The 17,882-nt window shown below is 35.9% G+C and overlaps 2 protein-coding genes and 1 pseudogene across 3 annotated transcripts in view; 2 read left to right on the forward strand and 1 right to left on the reverse strand.

Annotated features, from left to right (window-relative positions):
- The window catches only part of LOC131769441 (dystrophin), a 30,856-nt gene extending 25,432 nt beyond the window's left edge, over positions 1-5,424 (reverse strand). For both annotated transcript variants that reach the window (XM_059085165.2, XM_059085164.2), the window contains exons 1-5: positions 5,267-5,424; positions 5,043-5,103; positions 2,110-2,171; positions 1,723-1,797; positions 521-728 (exon numbers count right to left, since the gene is read on the reverse strand). In XM_059085165.2, the coding sequence (XP_058941148.1) occupies positions 521-728; positions 1,723-1,797; positions 2,110-2,171; positions 5,043-5,103; positions 5,267-5,282 (422 nt within the window). In that variant the 5' untranslated portion in view covers positions 5,283-5,424. The remainder of the gene's footprint in view (positions 1-520; positions 729-1,722; positions 1,798-2,109; positions 2,172-5,042; positions 5,104-5,266) is intronic.
- A 29-nt stretch (positions 5,425-5,453) lies between these two features.
- On the forward strand, positions 5,454-17,163 carry LOC131769450 (mitochondrial ribosome-associated GTPase 1-like). Its single transcript, XM_066159330.1, has 12 exons — positions 5,454-5,612; positions 9,826-9,889; positions 10,548-10,653; positions 11,362-11,445; positions 11,988-12,050; positions 12,683-12,779; positions 13,181-13,242; positions 14,433-14,472; positions 14,589-14,645; positions 15,483-15,564; positions 16,390-16,481; positions 16,782-17,163. Exons 1-12 carry the CDS (start codon positions 5,480-5,482, stop codon positions 16,919-16,921), a joined length of 1,020 nt encoding a protein of 339 aa, XP_066015427.1. The 5' UTR covers positions 5,454-5,479; the 3' UTR covers positions 16,922-17,163.
- On the forward strand, positions 6,514-7,641 carry LOC136277338 (uncharacterized; annotated as a pseudogene).
- Positions 17,164-17,882: the final 719 nt, after the last annotated feature.

A 17,882-nucleotide genomic window follows, 5' to 3' on the forward strand; every position in this document is an offset into this window, starting at 1 on the left:
ATTACACTGTAGAAAAAGGAATTAATATGCCCAGAAAGTAGGGCAGCAAACTATCCCAAGTTTTGGTTCGTTTTTTTTCTATTTTTTCATCCATGCTTTTACACGTGACAACAACAATCTGTTAAGCACATCAGATTTTTTAGTTAGTCAGTTAGAGACTTAAAAATTGATTCTAAATATATGTTACCATATGTCTGTTCAGTAATGGATCATATATGATGCAAAAATGTGGTATTAATAAATTTTGCCCCTAATAGTATCCATTTAATATCCGAGATATTAAAAAAGATACATGTGATACACTTTAAAAAACAATGTGTTTCACGGAACAAAATGAGTAATAAACTGTCTGGAGAGGTTTTCACACTGGCCAGACAATTGAAAAGGCATAAGGACAACCATTATCTTTACCCATGACAACTGTGTGTTAGTTGTTGCTGGCCCTTGTGCCATAATTATGATTTAGCTACAATGTAGACCTTAGCATTAACCAATTAGACAACATTCTCTATTTACTCACGGATCATAGACATTGAGCATCCAGTTAAGGGTCAGTTCACTTGCCAGAGACACGTCAATAAATCCATTCTTATCCCTGTTCTGATTGACAAAAACAGCATTGATGATTTTGGATAGTTCTGCTACAGACAAGTTTCCTTCTGCATATCCATTGTTAATTCCTTCATCACTGAACGACATCTTGACTACACGCAGATCAACCATGTACACTGAGATGAAAAGAAAAACAATAGTTTCATTTCATCTTTCTTCAACTTCATTTTTAACCATTAACTGGTAGGAAATTGTGAGAGCTATTAATAATGTCTCCCATTTAACTGTAATGTTTGGGGCTAATTATAAACTATTTATTTGCACACAAATATATTTGTAACACTGTGCAATAACTGCAAGAAGAAAATGTAACATGAAATGCTGACAATCTTTCTTTTGACTAGTTTATCATTCTCTGACAATTACTTTAGTAGAGAATTGCCAGTATGTTACTTTTGGTGCATGCATTATTTACTGCACTTCAACAACCTGTGCATGATTTGAGATGTTAAATTAGCTTAATTGAGAGGTGTCTCTATATGTACTGGCAAAGTTTGCTCCACATCGGTTTGAAACTAATTATCAGACAATCACACAGCTGCAAAATAAATGTAAGTACAACTTTCTGCAGCTAGCCAAGGTTTAATTTAACAACATTGTCCCTTACTGATAACAGTAAGGGACAATTTTTATTTAAAATACAATACTAAAAGTTTATTTTAAAAAATACCCTAAAAATGCCCTGTAAAAATTAAAGGAAATGCAATGCCAGAGAATAGTCCAGAATGATGGGGTTCGGCACAGCTTGCCTATAACCCAGGATTCTGATTCTTTTTAATATTAGTGATTAAAGGTTTTTATTAACCACTTATATTGGTGCCCTTAACTGTTTCCAAGTCAATCTTTTCTAATAACCTAAAGACTGAAGTGAATACAATGATGTGAATGGAGAGAATACAATGAAGGACCAGAATTGGGAGATAAAGGGGCACAAAAGTACAGGAGGTAGGAGAACGTGCCACAGAAAACAGGAGGCTGTAAACCCCCTGTCACACCCCCCCCCCCCTCCACCACCATCAAACTTTTGTCCATTAAGGAAATGTGTAGTTTTGGAATTATAACAATGAATAATTAACAAAACATTGGACTAACTCAATTTAAATTACGTACATTGAGTTTTTTTCTGAATAGCCCTCAGCTTCATGGCTGTTCGGTATGCGGCATACTTGATGTTGCTAAAACTCTCTGCAACAGATAAGCAAAAAAATTATACCTAAGAAATTGATGTTATAAACCCCAGCCTGTTTCCAACGTTACAGGGCGAATTCAGTTGTATTAAGTATTGGTAATAACATAATTTCAAGTGCGATTTGGTGATTATAAGCTCATGTAAATTTTTCAAAGACAGCAAAATTGCACAAGCTTGAGGGCAAGTGAAACCACACAAAAATGGCAGTACATCTGCTCATTTTGCTGAAATACTTTGTTTCATCCAGAAGCAGGAAAATCAAGAATCAACTTAACTTCAACACACAATACAGATTATATTCACTTCACCTGTCTCCTCCAGTAGACTAACCATTTCTGGATGATCCCACTGGGTTTTCTCAGTTTCGTGACTGCCATAAGAGAAAAAGGTATTGTAAGTGATTTTCTAAAGTTATGACAAGAAGTACTCTTAAAAAATAATCAATTAATTTCCTCTGTATCTAGGTTATGAAAAGCTTAATGGGTAATAATGAGAATGTGAAAACAATTGCATGTACTTTGCCAACATCATTTTCATAACTATAAGGAACACAAGACCATTTTGGAACTCCAACAAAGAATCTAGAATTAACTGATTAGCACAAATAAGCTAATCAGCAAACTTTAATCTTATTAGCGTGGCCGATAGGTTTTGAGTATCTGTCATCCATTGAGACACTATGTGAGAAATATTGCAGCAAATAAGCTGAAATTTGACATTAGGAAAAGATAGTGATTAAATTTTTTATTAACCACTATTACTGACACCTTCAACTGTTTCCATGTCAACATTGATTTTCCCATGAACTTGCACAAAGCTTCATCACAGATTAATATTGTTTTATATTAACTTGACAACATTTTAACAGTATGCTTAAAAAAATAAGAATAAAGCTGTTTTCAGAGTTTTCATTTTTTTGAAGTTCCTTTAAAATGGGATTCTGACAAACTTTATCAAATTCTAATGAGCAAACTGTGAAAAAATTCATGTTTGAGTACATCATCTCGGTAGGTCAAAAAATTGGGTAGTCTCACATGCTTTCATTAATGCACATGCGCAGCTCAAGGTAATTTATTTCAAACACTGTGACCCTTATTTTTTGCACTCATTGCCTGATGGAATTCTTTGGTTGAGCTTAGACACCCTCCCCAAGTATAAAAAGCCATGAAGTAAATGAAATAAACACAGAATTCCTTTGAAATGACTTGACATTTTTTGTGTAATGTCAGAGGGTGTGCAGTTCTTCAAACACAACAAGTTCAACTGCTTGCTGGCAGATTGGCAAAAATGGCAAGAACCCCCTTTCTCCTTTAGTCGTAAAAAGTGTCTTCAAGTGATAGTAGCCAATATCAGGCTCTGCAAGCTTTCTGGCCATGGACTTCTTTGTAATCCTGCCTTGTGATGAATCACCAATTGCCCTATCAAATGACTTTAAGAGAGTGTGACCTTCATGTACTTCACTTCTTCAATGACTGTGTTTAGTTTTGTTGTGCCACTTTTGTTGACAATTGTGGAAGGGGATAAGTTCAGAGAGGACTTTAAGAGCATTTTATTTAGCACCTTTACATCCTCAAGTGCATCATGGCATTGAAAAAAAGACCTCTATGAAGCAATGCTAGATTAATTTTCACAAAGGAGCCATTGTTTGTTTGAGCACCTTGTGTGTGTGTTCTTTATAAAAATTTGGAACACAATGAGACTGTCAGATATTCAACTTGTTCATGCTTTGAAACAGCTCTTGCAAGGTATCTTGGACTCTCTCAGCAAAGGCAGTTGAAAGCAGAGTTACGGCCAATAAGAACAAGTTTTCCATGAGAATTTGAGTGCTTTGAATCTTCAAGGAAATCATCAAGTGACACTTGCATAAAGGAACTGTCTGCAAAGAATTGCCTCCACAATGCAAAATTTTCTCCCCAACAGCCCAAGTTGTTTTGAATTTGTTTACCTGAGATGCATGAGGAGAAATTTACTTTGTTGGTAGGATAAACCTTAAAATGATACTCCTTGCTATGTCTCTTTGCTAATTATAGAGAGGGCCTTAGAAAAATTCATAGAACCAAAATTAAATCATTCAACTCTTTCAAGTTATTTTTGGAAAGTTGGCTTTGAGTAAAGATAAAAAATATTGTATAAAGTTTGCATATTTTGACCAATTTGCAGTACTGGCATGATTTTAAGGATTATTAAAGAAAATACAACATTCTTTGGGTCATGTTTCTAGCCATAAAGAATGCGATGTTCAGCCAATTTTTTTTTCCTTGTTTTTGGGTGGGATAAATTGAGTGTCACCTGAAAAGTTCCCCTCTGGCTGCCTTAATCATTGCCTTGCACTTTGCAGCTTACACTTGGGGTGAAAGATAAAATGGGTTGTTTTTTAGCTGACATTAACATTTCCTTTGCTTTTCTCTTCTGTCTGTCCACAGTAAGAAGTTCTTGAAAACAGTAGCAGCAGTAGGGTAATTAATGAAACACTGAAAAATAAATTATTATTGTGGCTCTCCTCCTGGCAGCAGTAGGTTATGCTGTTGTGGCAACTTGACTCCGAATTTTTTGGAGACAATTTAGCTAAGTAAACTGATTTCCACAATTTTTTTCACAAATAAACAGAGTTGGACACATCTTGACTGATTTGCTCATCCAACTTCTGGTAGGAATACTGCATTTCAACAACCGAGTTTTCACTGCCATGTTTGTTTGTGTGATTTATAACCATCAGGCAAACTGTGGCTGACCACATGCAAACTGTATTCAGCCACTTTCGGTTAGCTTTATCTACAATCAATATTGTGTCAGATCAATAAAAACAGACACATTAAGTACAAATTTAACTTTATGAGTTAAAAATTGTTCACTTAACCAATAAACCTTTTCCCTATCAGTGAGACCAATACGCAATCTCACCGAAAGGAAAGATTTCCACACAGTCCCATGCTATTCTAAAACAAAGACGTAGCCCCAAACGCACTCTGCTGTTTTGGTCATCGTTTTCTTTATCCAAAAACTATATGCATAATGAAGGTTGTGCGGAAATCTTACGACTTTCTTTACTACGACATTTCTATAGACCATTAGTTTGTTGAGGTATGTTTTAAGCTTTAAAAGGAGAAATAAGTATTGACGTCTTCCAGTTTCTACTTCCACAGTTATATTTTCAGATAAAATCAAATTCAAAGTACAATAATGCGGACTGAAGTTGGTTAAACTTCCACAAAACAAAATCTCCAAGCAAATATGAACTTACTTTACATAGTATGGAATGCCGTTAGCCGTTTCTGAACGCTCCCAGCCATCTGGTAATTTACCTGGAAATTTTTAAGACAGGCTTTACGTAAAATAGACCTAGATCCTTAGGCATCCCAAAGCGTAATTGTTTCTTGAATTAAAGACAACAACACGCCACAGCTAGATGTGTTTCACACCAATCCACATGAATGCGATGATGATAACGTTGCACACGAAACTTACTTGTGACGCCAGGCATTATCTTTTCACTTTACAGGGCACAACCAAGGAATAAATGGCTAAGACTCTTCTAAGTTTGTTTGTCAAGTTTTACATTGAGTAGATACGTTATGAAAATAATCAAACGCGATTTCGCGAACGCGTTGTTTATCCGTCTGCAGTGCCCGTTATCCAGCAGTCGAAATAGTCCCAGCATGCTCTCTGCGGTTGTCCAACATGGCAGTTAGTCCTTACGTGAACCGCGCGGAGTTGTGGCTTGCAAATGCAAGTTTCCGACCATCTTTTCGCCTTCCGGAACATTTTCATCCTAGCATATTTTTAAAATGGTTTCCAGGCCACATGGCGAAAGGTGAGTAATTTTCCAAACGTAAATTTCTTCGAAAAGTTGGCACGAATGATTGCCAACAGGTTGCCAAGAAGCACATTACTTTCACCCCACCCCTCCCACAACCTCTCCAATTACAATATTTGGGGGTATGTGCTTACATTATGGTTAAAAAGGAATTCAAGTAGTAGTCTGACAGTATTTGTACTCACGTGGAAATTTCTTGCTGAAAGCAAGCTACTGCACTAGATATAGAAAGGGGACACTGAATAAACAGAAATATCGTGTTGCCACTTTTGCAATCTGCTCCAACGCTTTTTAGAAGATGTCTTAAAAATGGCCCAGTGGACTGTATAAAAACGAGGCTACTACATAAAGCATCTGACTTATAACTTCATTTATTATGGGCAAAATAGCACCAAAATAAAACCAAAGATTAACTCTATGTTGTTGTTGATGTCTTAAACAGATATCTAGTTACTGTAAGTCACAAGATAAGGCATGCGACCAAGCAAACATGGAAGTGAGGCTGGTTTTGACCCTCCAACAATGTTTAGAGCATAGCATGTTTGTTTAGCAGCATAGATGTTTGTTTCAGCTCAAACTGGAAGATTTGGAAATCACATGATTTTCAGGGGGAACAGAGGGGAAATCTGTTGTTGCTAAAAGAGTATGAAGGGGAGCATGTAGAAAATGACTGCTGACTAACTGCCATTGAGGGAGGGATGATAAGAATTTTATGATGGTATGCTTTATGAGGGATCAGGTAAAGTATCGTGACACAGCCAATATCCTACAACCCCTCTCCCCTGCTCCCTGCCCCTGTCCCTAGGTGGAAGTCAATCTCTGGGACCTTATGAAGAACTAGAAGCTTTCCAGTTGGAAGACTGCTGGCAGAAACATCAAATTAGGGATTGAAAACAGCATGGTGGAGCTGCATGAGGACAGGAACCTGTTTGTAAGAATGATAATTGTATACAAGAGTCTGCCAGAGATTGAAATCCAAGAAGCTCCATGTTGCCAAGATCAATGTTTGTTACTGATGGTACATTACTTTGCTGTTCATGTAAGAATGCCTTAATTAGTATTTTAGAGAAACTGCCTGTAAGTCTAAGTGAAGACAATGACAGAACCGTCAACCAAACTACAGAAGTACAAATGAGAGTCACTCTGGTGGATGCAATATCTGAGGTTTAATCCCTGGACAAACCCAAATGGATCAAAAACTAAATCACTTTGTTTGTCACATTTTCAAGATGCTCAGCGAAAATAAAGAAATCCTTTTTTTTGACAAATACAGTCTGCCATCTTCTCTAAAAGGAGATACTCAAACAAGAAGCAAAAAGGCATGAATCAGAAGTATGATTGAATCACTGCTTCAATGCACATCACAAAGATTCCAATGAAGAAGCTTCTTTACACACCACAACAAAGATGGTGCTGCGAGACTATCTAGCATAGAAGACTGTCAAGTTTGGCTGCCAAAATGGTGGATTAGTAGTATAGTTTTAGTAGGAGGTCAGAATACATGGGAACAAGATAAGATTTTCTTGTCTCCAAAGCAACCAGAAGGGGGTAGACATGAAGATTATTTTACATGACGTTGATACTACAGCCAGAAGTACAACATTCTCTTGACACTGAGGTTTTTGTCTTGGCTCTCAGAAATTATTCAACGTTTTGCAAGAAACCCCTTTTGTCACTGGTACAGGCAGGAATCATCGAGAAATTATTCTTTGGCCAATTTTTTGCACCATAGGTCCTGAAATGGCAGCCACTCTCCCAGCTTTAAGTGGAGCAGACAACACTGGTTGTTTTTCAGGAAAAGAGAAATCCACATGTTAAAAAGCTTTCAATTGGAAGCTGAAATCATCATGGGTCTTTCTGAGCTTGAAGGTGCAAGTGTTATTCCCAGATGGTGGTCTTTAGTTAGAAACAAGCCCAGTTAAAGAGGCTGCCCCCCAACTGAGGTTGTATTTCAATAAGCAATCTGGTGTGGAATAATGATATGGTAGCAAATCCCACCCTGCTATCACTTTAGAGTTTTGGTTGACCATGGGATAGTGACCGTTGGGTTGTTATAATGAAGAAACTGCCTCCAGTACCTCAGGCTATTATTCATCATGTAAAGTGCAAGTGTGCTGGGGCATAATGTGTGACAAATGCTGTCAGTGTAGAAAGAATGGGCTGAACTGCATGGATCAATGTGTGTGTTGAGATATTGGAGAAATGTGTGAAAATATGCATAATGATGAAGACAGTGGCTCTGGTGATAATAACAAGAGTGAAAAGGATGAAGATGGTTAAGAATATAATTCTGTTTTGGATGATTAAGTTACACACACTTTGAGTCCCAAGTTACAAAAATATTTGCTTATGATTAAATCTCTAGTGCCTATGGCTGACAACTGGTCTTCTTATGAGAAAAATTATCTTTAATAATTATATCAGGAATGATAGCAAGTTTTCTTTTTGTATTATTGAATTGTCAAGCAAAGCCAAATATCACAGCCTTGCTTTCATGTTTTTAAAATCACATGACCAGCACATTTAATCAGGAAGAAACAGTTTGAGCTAAAAAAAATTCCTATGCTGTTTATGAAGTATAGCAAAGCATTTCAGACATCGTTGGAAGGTCAAAGGAACTTCAGTTGACCAGCCTCACTTTGATACTCCCTTAGTCACTTGACTTATCCTGTGACTCACAGTTACTAGATATGTGTTTAAGACATCAACAAGAATGTAGAGTTATATCTTTGGTTCTATTTTGATACTATTTTGCCCATAATAAACAAAGTTATAAGTGAGATGTTTTATGTAGTAGCCTCATTTTCATGCAGGGTCCACATCGGCATTTCAAAGCTAGAATATCTGCGGAATAAGGTGAGATCACTGTGAAGAAAATCCAGACCTTCGGTGGAGGATTGCAGACTGCTTAACATAGGTTCTACAGTAGTGTGGGTGGTAATTACTGGCATGTATTGTACATGTACCTTTCTTTATGTGATGAAAAGTGGTGAAAAAAAAAATTTCTTTAATCTCACTAGAGGAGGAAAATAATAATGGGAGGATTGAGTATGAGCCAGAGAAGGTTAAACTTTTTTATTTAAAAGATTGGTGGGAAATGACTTGAAATCCCATATCAATCTAATGTATATACTTGAAGCCATGTTTGATATTGTATGTTGTGGTTAATAAAGGTAATTGCATGGAGCCAAGTAAAATTAGGGATAGATGTCATGCATGTTTTTAGAATTTGCAGGAATTGCCAAAGTCACACAGCAACAAGGTCAATTTCCACAACTCGGAGAGCACAAGTGGTATTTTCCTTAATTTTACAAGGGAACATGCAATTACTTTTTTTTATGTAAAAGGAAAAATTTTCTATGGTAAAGAAGTTAAAAAACACTTGCTGTTACACAATATCACATGAAGCCATTTCAGAGTTCAGTTAACATCAATCAACTGCAAAATGTGCAAATCAGGTGAATGAAATTTTATTTCATACCACAATGCCAAGGGAATGAAACCAGCCTTGCTGAGAAACATTTGCCTTCAATTAAATTATAATGCTTTTAGGTTGAGTTAAACCTTTTTTAACGTTTTCAATTTCAAGTGATTTCAAGTAATTTTGTTGAAAATATTAAGGTTATTTAGATTGCAAAACATTGGGGTGAGGTTTTCATGTGAAAGATATTCAGCTCCGCATATAATTCTGACAATGTTTCTGCAAAAGGAATTGCCTGTTTAAACTGGAGGGGTATGTTTAGGACTATACAGCATTGCAATAGTTGAAATAAAGAAGAACAGTGGGTTACTTTGAAACTTTTAGGATTTTTATTGGAAAGTTTTCATAATTGTACAATTTATTCCATTTTAAGTTGGTATGTATATGATGCATCTCATTCTTATGACAAAGTGAAAGGAATCACACAACTTGCCAACAACACTTTAGAGCAAGATTTCAGAGCAGTGTTAAAATTTTACATTTTGTTGAATGGTAAGAACTTGTCACCCAACAGCTTTCTCTCACAAGTAATGCAAATCTTTGAACATCAAGAACATGTGACTGTGACATCTAGAGCTGTTTTTGTTTCCTACAAAAATTGGTTCACAAGTCAAAGGTTGAAGGAAAATTTCAGGCTGTAGGTTCATATGGAAATATTTTATTGTACCTTGAGTTGTATTGAAAGTCAAGCCTTGACATGCCCAAAATATTGTGTGATCGTCTTGTTAGGTTTCCGTAAGATGCAACTAAAGCTACCAAAGTGTGACTGTGTTGTGGAAGTTCATGATGCAAGAATATCCTTTATTTTGATCCCAAATTGTCACAGTGGGGTAAGGCCATTCCATTTGCATTTCCACTTAATCATCTTCCCCTTATATTTGAAACTCTCTTTTTCCTTGCACATATCCCTCCTACACACAAAACACACCCATGCACCTGCAGACAATGTCAATCAAGATTGAAGTCAGGGTCAAGTCCTTTACAGAAGGTATGCCAAATTTTTGAAACATTCTTTGGAAACTTTTAAAACCCATTTGAAGATCTTGAGATTAACAAAATTCAACTTGGCATGGAAAGATCATAGTCAAAGACTGTTCGCTGCAATCCTCTCAAAATTAATGACAAGCTTTTCTCAATTGACCAGTTTGAGTATGCAAAGATTGACCCAAACTTTTTGGCATGGCAAAACCTTTTTGTCTCCTATGGAATTATGTGTAGACTGTAAATTTTCCTCACCACTTAACATGACTCCTCTACAAGTTTATTTCTCTTTCAAGAAATGTTGCTCTAGCAAAGTGTACCATGGAACAATTCCTAATAGCTTCAAGGGCACTTTTATATGTTTACCTATAATTGTCCTTCAATTCCAGAAAACCCCTTTGCAGTTTAATTCACCTTGTGAATACCATTGCTATCAAAGGTACTCATATGTATTCCTTAACTGAGATACAAATTCCCTTTACTGGAAGAAACCCCAAGTTTCAAAATAATTTGTCAAGCAGACCACATGTACTTGTGCTTAACAAGATGGATCTCATAGGAATGGCCAAGCAAAGGGTTTGATTAGTTTTATTTTACTTTAAAGGTAGACAGATCTATTAGTAGAATTCTGTATGGTGTAACAAAAAAAAAACTATTGGATATCAGGGGCTAGTTAGAATTTCTGTCCAGCTAACATGCTTTTATCATGTATTAGGTAACCCATGGGGTATTAATACTTCCCTTGCCTAGCAACTCTTTTGTTGTTCACCTTGGCTTTGGCAGGTTGTTCATCTTTTTCTCAGTTTCCTTTGTGCTGACAGTATATAAATTTTGGCCATCATTGCAACAAATGTAAGTTTAGCTTACATCCCCTAGTTTTCATAGTTAGTTTTCAGTCTATCTTGTAAGTTTAAAGTAATTAATGGGTGGACATTGTAATGGGTTTTCTGTACAAATTTATATAAGTTTTAACTATCCTTTGTTCCTTTGTTGGTCTGTTTATCCTTGTTCTTTCACCTCAATCTTCATTTGTTATTGCTTTCATTCCTTGCTGTCGCCCATAGATGAATCTATCTGAATTATTTGTATTAAAGAATGCTTTCAAATTTATTTATGTGGCAGTCATGCCTATGGTGGCTTACAAAAAGTTTTTGTTTGGTATTTTACACAAAGTATTGTACTAGCAAAGCCAGGGCAAACTGAAAACTGAACAATTAGATACTGGTATAATAAACAAGGGACAAGATTAGTTTGATAATAACAATAATGACCTCTGAATTGTAGGAGATCCTGAGACAACTGGAAAGTGAGGGAACTAGAGCTGTGCTTACCGATAGTAAATCTCAGTATCATTACAGCATTAAAAGGGTAAACAAAAAGATGGTTAAAGATTAGGTTTGCAATTTGTTTGTGAGCAAGTGACAGTTAGTCTGAGTCTATACTTATTAAAAATTTGATTTGATAACATCCCTTTTGCTGTCATTGTTTTGTTTTTTTTGTTTTCATAGCTCAGTTAATGCAAAATCTAATTGATTGCTGTAGTGTAGCCTTGTTTATACAGGCTGCCATTTCATCCAGCCTCAAAGCCAAACTGAGCCAGCCTGTCTAATATCACAAATGAAGAAATAGGTAGCACAGATAAATTAATTTAATACATGTCTTTTAACCAGCCCTGATGAAGCAGGCTTCATTAAAGGCACAAATATTGGACAAAACATTAAGCTGTTACATAAATGAATTACTTTAATACAGAGGGGATTTAAGATTGAAGCAGAAACAACTTCTTGATACACATGTGCAGCACCTTCAAGTACACTGAAATCAATGGTGAACCTGTTGTGTTTTTAAAATACATGTATATTACCAGTAATTGTAATATATCAATATCATGATCGACAGTTACCTTACAGGTTGTGCCAGCTATTCTTGAAGCAGTAAAGGATGCTGAATATGAAGGAACATACATTAGATCAGTTAGTATTGGTGATATTAGTAATTTTTTGAAAAATGTTTCTTTATGGAATTGCTTTGTAATTTAATGAATGTGCAGTTGTATTAAAATAGGGAGCAAGTAGCAATATGATCCACTGGAATCTAACACTATAAATTCACTCCAGGTGCCCCAATCACCCTGAAATTTCACATGTTCTGTGGGTAATAATGTTATCTCAACCTTTAGAATGTGGAATGTTCCTCGTGATGAATGAGTAATTTCTTTAGTACCAACATATCAATTTTGATTTTTCAGAGGGCCACAATTATGTTTATATATTGTGAAGTAGTACGAGCTCATGCAAGTAAAGAGAGCTAGAATCTCATAATAATTGACTATTGTAACTACAATTCCCAAGCATTGAAACAGTGGAATAAAAATGACTTTTTAGTCATAAAATTAGTTATTTTTCTGGAAGCATATTCAATAACTAGACCCCATGGCACCAACATGACATCCAAAAAATCAAAGAGTGACCAACAGCCTATGATGAAGTTAGCAGTCCAATGCAGTCTTGGCTACATATTGCAATCCAAGTAGCATATACAAAATATCTCTCAGGAACATCAACTATTTTGAAAGCAGTAACTGTCTTTTAACTTTTGTTTGTAGAATCCAGACAAGCCATACAATATTTTGACCTGTGGTTTGCCAAATACTGGAAAGTCTTCTTTGATAAATGCACTCCGAAGAAAATACCTGCGGAAAGGTATTTGCTCTATCTCTAATAATCTTCTTCAGTCCCCGCCCCCTCTGAAATTATGAAAATTACTTACTATAATGACTACTGAAAACATGCCAGTTTTTATCTTCTGTTAAATATTGCAATATCCCTTAAGTGGATATTTATGTGATCTTTATAGTAATTTTAAACTTTAGTCTTCTCAGCAGTGAGCTAGACAGTGGAAAGTGTTATTATGAATGTTCTGAATGTGAACTTTCCCACAACACACATGCACCTGTGAAAGACAAAGTGCAGTTACTGAAGTTTAATTTTCTTGCTTCCAGAGGCCAATACTTTAGGTGAAGGTTTGGAACATTTGAATTAAACTGTTTTTTCTTTGAAATTAAGACAACTATAATATTATTGATTTCTTGGTTTGTGTAAAGGCAAAGCAACTAGAGTGGGTGCAGTTCCAGGGATAACAAGATCCATGCAAGAAAAAATTAAGGTGTTTACTACCTATACTCAGACATGGTGTATATAAACATTTTTAAGGTGTTTACTACCTATACTTACACATGGTGTATGTAAACATTTTAAGGTAATTGTGAAGAAGAGCTCCCCAAAACACCTGTCGGCCGACAGTCTACCGATAGCTAACCAACAGGTTACCGACAGGTTAAGAAAAAAGAAAAATTGTGTTAAAAACGAACAGTTAACGTGACATAACAATCCGACACATTACCAACAGTTGGCTGACTGTCGGCCGACTGTCGGTCCACTGTCGGCCGACAGGTAGCCTATATTTCGGGCAAAACCTGTTGGCCGTCTGTCGGCCAACTGTTGGCCGACAAACGGCCGACAGACGACCAACTGTCGGCCAACAGTTGACCGACAGTCGGCCGACAGGTTTTTTGGGGAGCTCTTCTTCACAATTACCCATTTTAAGGTGCTTACTACCTATACTCAAACATGGTGTAAGTAAACACTTTAAGGTGCTTACTACCTATACTTACACACTGTGCATGTAAATGTTTTTAAGGTGCGTATTACCTATACTTATATACAGTTTAAGTAAATGTATGTAAGGTGCTTACAACCTTTACTAACACACATTATATGTAAAGGTTTTTCCATACCCATCAACTTAAGAAATTTAATTGCTTCTATTCAAAGGTGAAAAGCATGAAAAAAAAAACACTCTGACTGTAACTCTACTTGTATATTTTACATGAGAGTACCTAGAACATTCAACTTACCACAATTGTTCACTTGACTGTGATGATGACTTCCACTCAGGTTGTCTGAACATTAGTCACCACTACCGACAACAGTCCTTCTTAGGACTATACTGTCAATTTTTTCTATGGTTCAGCTCTTCTGTTCCTTTGTTAAATCATCATTACTAATGGTCTCCCATTCTCAAGAACACAAATAAAATGGTATTTGATGTATTAAGGCTCCAGGGTAAAACTGGGCAGTTCATAACTTGCAAGTTATTCCTTTTCTTTCTGTCTCTTTCCTAATCAGTAACTGTGTTTTGAAGTATCTTTTTCATTGTGAAACCAAAACATACAACTGCATGATACAAATTTTAAAATATTGATAAATGTATAGGCTTCCAGGATCCCCACACACTCGTTTCACAATGACTGTCTCTGAGAAGGACATTTTTGGTATTGAAATTATATCTTTCAGGTGTGTGATGAGCCAGTAACATATATGATTGATACTCCAGGTAATCTGTGTAGTTAAGTTAAGTTAAGTAATCACCGTTAGTCAGGGTACATGATGTACTTATAACAGATCTGCAGAGCATTGTTTTCGTACTTCCCATGTTTCTCAATTTTTCAGGTGTGGTGGCTCCTTATATACCAACTGCAGAAATAGGAATGAAGCTAGCATTAATAGGTGTGGTTTCATTTACTGCATATTAGAGCATTGCCGGGTTTCAGCCAGGTTATGTTGTACAATTATTTACAATAAAAGAGTGATTCCAAGCAACACTGTGTATCAAAATTTGATGAGAACACACCTTATCACCTGGCTTTCTTGATGTTTGGGTCAACTTTTTGGAATTAACAATTTACTTTCCCCCCAGAGTCAGGTAACTGGTTGGTAGTCCTTTTAACTGAAGTTAACAATCTATCAATTTCTCTGTATGCAACAATTCCAGAAAGTTATTTGACAACAAGTTTCCCTGCTTCAAATCAACTACAGAATCAACAGATGAATCTGTAGATGACTTCTGTCTAGGTAGTCGAAGTGTCGGTTGCTTCCACTTACAAGTGTCATTGTTGGTCTTTATGACCAATTGTTGTGGTTTGAACATTTAGGGCTGATTATTTAAACAAAGTGTAGCCATTGTTTAACAAAATGGTGTCCTAAACAATCCTCAATTTAGGTGAACCTTATATCTGAACGTTTGGGCCAAAAGTTGATAGTGGAAGGACTTTTGTTTGATGAAATCAACCATCTTGGAAAGAGAGCTTGAGGCCCACTGATTGTGTAAGACCCTGATTTGGGTTAGACCTTGTTTAAATAGTGGGCCCTTTCCATATATTACATTGTGTTGTTCCAGAGCTAATGGGTTCATCTCAATAATTATGCCCCTCAATGAGGACTGTTGAGTTTTGACTCTTGCAATGACCAACTCTATACATAGTTATCCTTGGCCTTTAGCTTCCAGGGTACAAAACACTTTTAGTACATAATGGATACATCAGTGCCTACTCCATTTTATTATAGGTTGTTTTAAAGACCATATTGTTGGTGAGGAATTGATTGCTGATTATCTGTTGTATATCTTGAACAAAGAAAAACGTTTTGAGTGAGTTCCTTATGGTGTTACTTAAAACTTGCAGAGCACAGTTAGTGACTGTTTTGGTGGATATGAATAAGTACTTTATTATGTGTTCACTAAGTTTCCTCTAAAATGAAAAAAACACTTAATTGTGACAAAGATATTACCACATGAAATACCAGTACCTTTTAGGCAAACTCCCTCCATGAAGATGAAACTAAGTTGTAAGGAGCTTTTCAGTGAGAATCTTGACTGCAGGGTGCTCTTGTTATAAATATCTAATTACAACCAGGATTACTTGTATTGAATTCCCAACCTGTTGTGCTTCCTTTCCAACTTCCCCTTCCCCTCCCCTAACTCCATTGATAGTTGTGTCACAGTTAACCAGAGATGAGTAACTGGTTGACAGTCACAAGTACAAAAGAGGGAAGAGGGAATGACAATTACAAGAAATAATTAACATGATTCATGAAAACTGGATTAGGTGTACCAAGTTTAGTCTCACTGGCAAATTTCTTGGGGAAAATGATATTAAAAAGCCATGCACATTTTCTTTCTAGATCTGTTTGTCTTTTGGTTTTGTTCCATCTTGTTTTAGCTTCCTTTGGGTCAATGGATGTAAGTTTGTATGTTTTTGGTGGCTCTTCGCCATAGGCAGCTGTCAACAAGATGAGATTTGCATTGACATGCACCCTCATTTTTTGGTTTACCTCCAAACATATTAAATTATGAACTTGAAAAAAATATATATTAATATTTTTTTTGTTATGGTATCGAAGGGTTGACAATTCTGATCAAAGTGATGATACTTAAGATAATTATAACATTGTTGAGATTATGCTGTTGTCCTAGATATGTGGAAAGCTTTGGCCTCAGGAACCCTAGTGATAATGTGAACTTCGTCATGAGACAGTGGGCCAAAAAACTAAATGCTACAATATCAGGTATGTTGTAAAAAATTTAATTATTTCAAAAATGTCTTATGTTTGATACTTGATTAATATATATTTCACCCACTTTCCAATCACCCATTGATGATAACTGATTAATTTTACATTACGCAGTAGCTCTGTTAATAAATCTACTATATAGACAACTTCTATCCTTATTTTATCAGAGTTTTTCTTAGGACATAGGTAATTTCATTTTTGATCAGCAATTATTTGTTACAAGTTTATTTATTGCTGTAATTGTTGTTACTTAGTAACTCTTCAAAATTTGTGATAGTTTGTTTATTTTCTTAGGTGGAGTACCAGATTACCGCAGAGCTCATGTTGATTTCCTCAAAAGGTTCAGAACAGGAATGTTGGGACACATACTTCTTGATCGTCAGTTGCTTAGGGAAAAACAAAAAAACTTTTTGCCAACAAGTTTTGGACAGTAAATATATTACCAACAAGTAAAACAAAATAGATTGGGTTTGAATGTTAGAGTTCTAAGACTTGTAATTTGAAAAGATCCTCCAGGGTTTTTTTTCCCTCTACTTTATGTGTATAAGATTTGGTTAACACTAAGGGCAAATCTCTCAATTACCTAAGTCCTCCATGATATTCTGGAAATTGTATGGCTTTCACTACTTTGCTGAAGAATTCTTTGTCTACTTGTGCTGCTGACCATATTATTAATGGAATGCAATGATTGGAAACATTTCTTCACAGCACTTTGAGGGAGGACAGGTTTCCCCTCTGATATCCTCTACTTATGAATGCAGTTCTTAACTAGTCTCTCCTATTCAATCTGTCAAGGATTCCAGAGGTTAAGATATAAACATGAAATACTATGCACCCAATATTTAGCCTTGCATAAAATTACTCTGTAAAAATTGGGAACTGGAACTTCCTAAGATCCTAGGGGTAGGGATATCTTATCTTCTGTAATTACCACATAACAGTTATAGTGGGTGAATATTGCAAGTTGGGTACATGAGTTCATAATATCCATTTAATGATGGCATTTTAATCTCATGAACACAGCAGCTCCACACTGAAAAATTCTTGACAAAATTCCTTCTACTTTTAACTAACTGGATATCTCCAATCAGCAATAAGTTAGGTTAGAAACGGACCACACTTTCTACTGGTTCACCAGTTATGACAACCAATTACATTTTCTAAATTTGTCATAATTGAATCGAGAGCATACTCTGGACTACCAACAAGGACATGAAATTTTAAGTCATTTTTGTACCACAAAATGCTCAACTAAATTCCTTCTACCTATTCCTAACTGGACAAATCCAATCAGCAGTATATGAATTAAGCAGTAGATCACACTTTGTAATGAATTAACAGGGTAATAACCCATGGGGAGAACACAAGGAGTAGCCTTCACACATAGTAATAATT

Source organism: Pocillopora verrucosa, chromosome 12 (genome assembly GCF_036669915.1).
Source record: "Pocillopora verrucosa isolate sample1 chromosome 12, ASM3666991v2, whole genome shotgun sequence".
In the NCBI taxonomy this organism is placed as follows: Eukaryota; Metazoa; Cnidaria; class Anthozoa; order Scleractinia; family Pocilloporidae; genus Pocillopora; species Pocillopora verrucosa.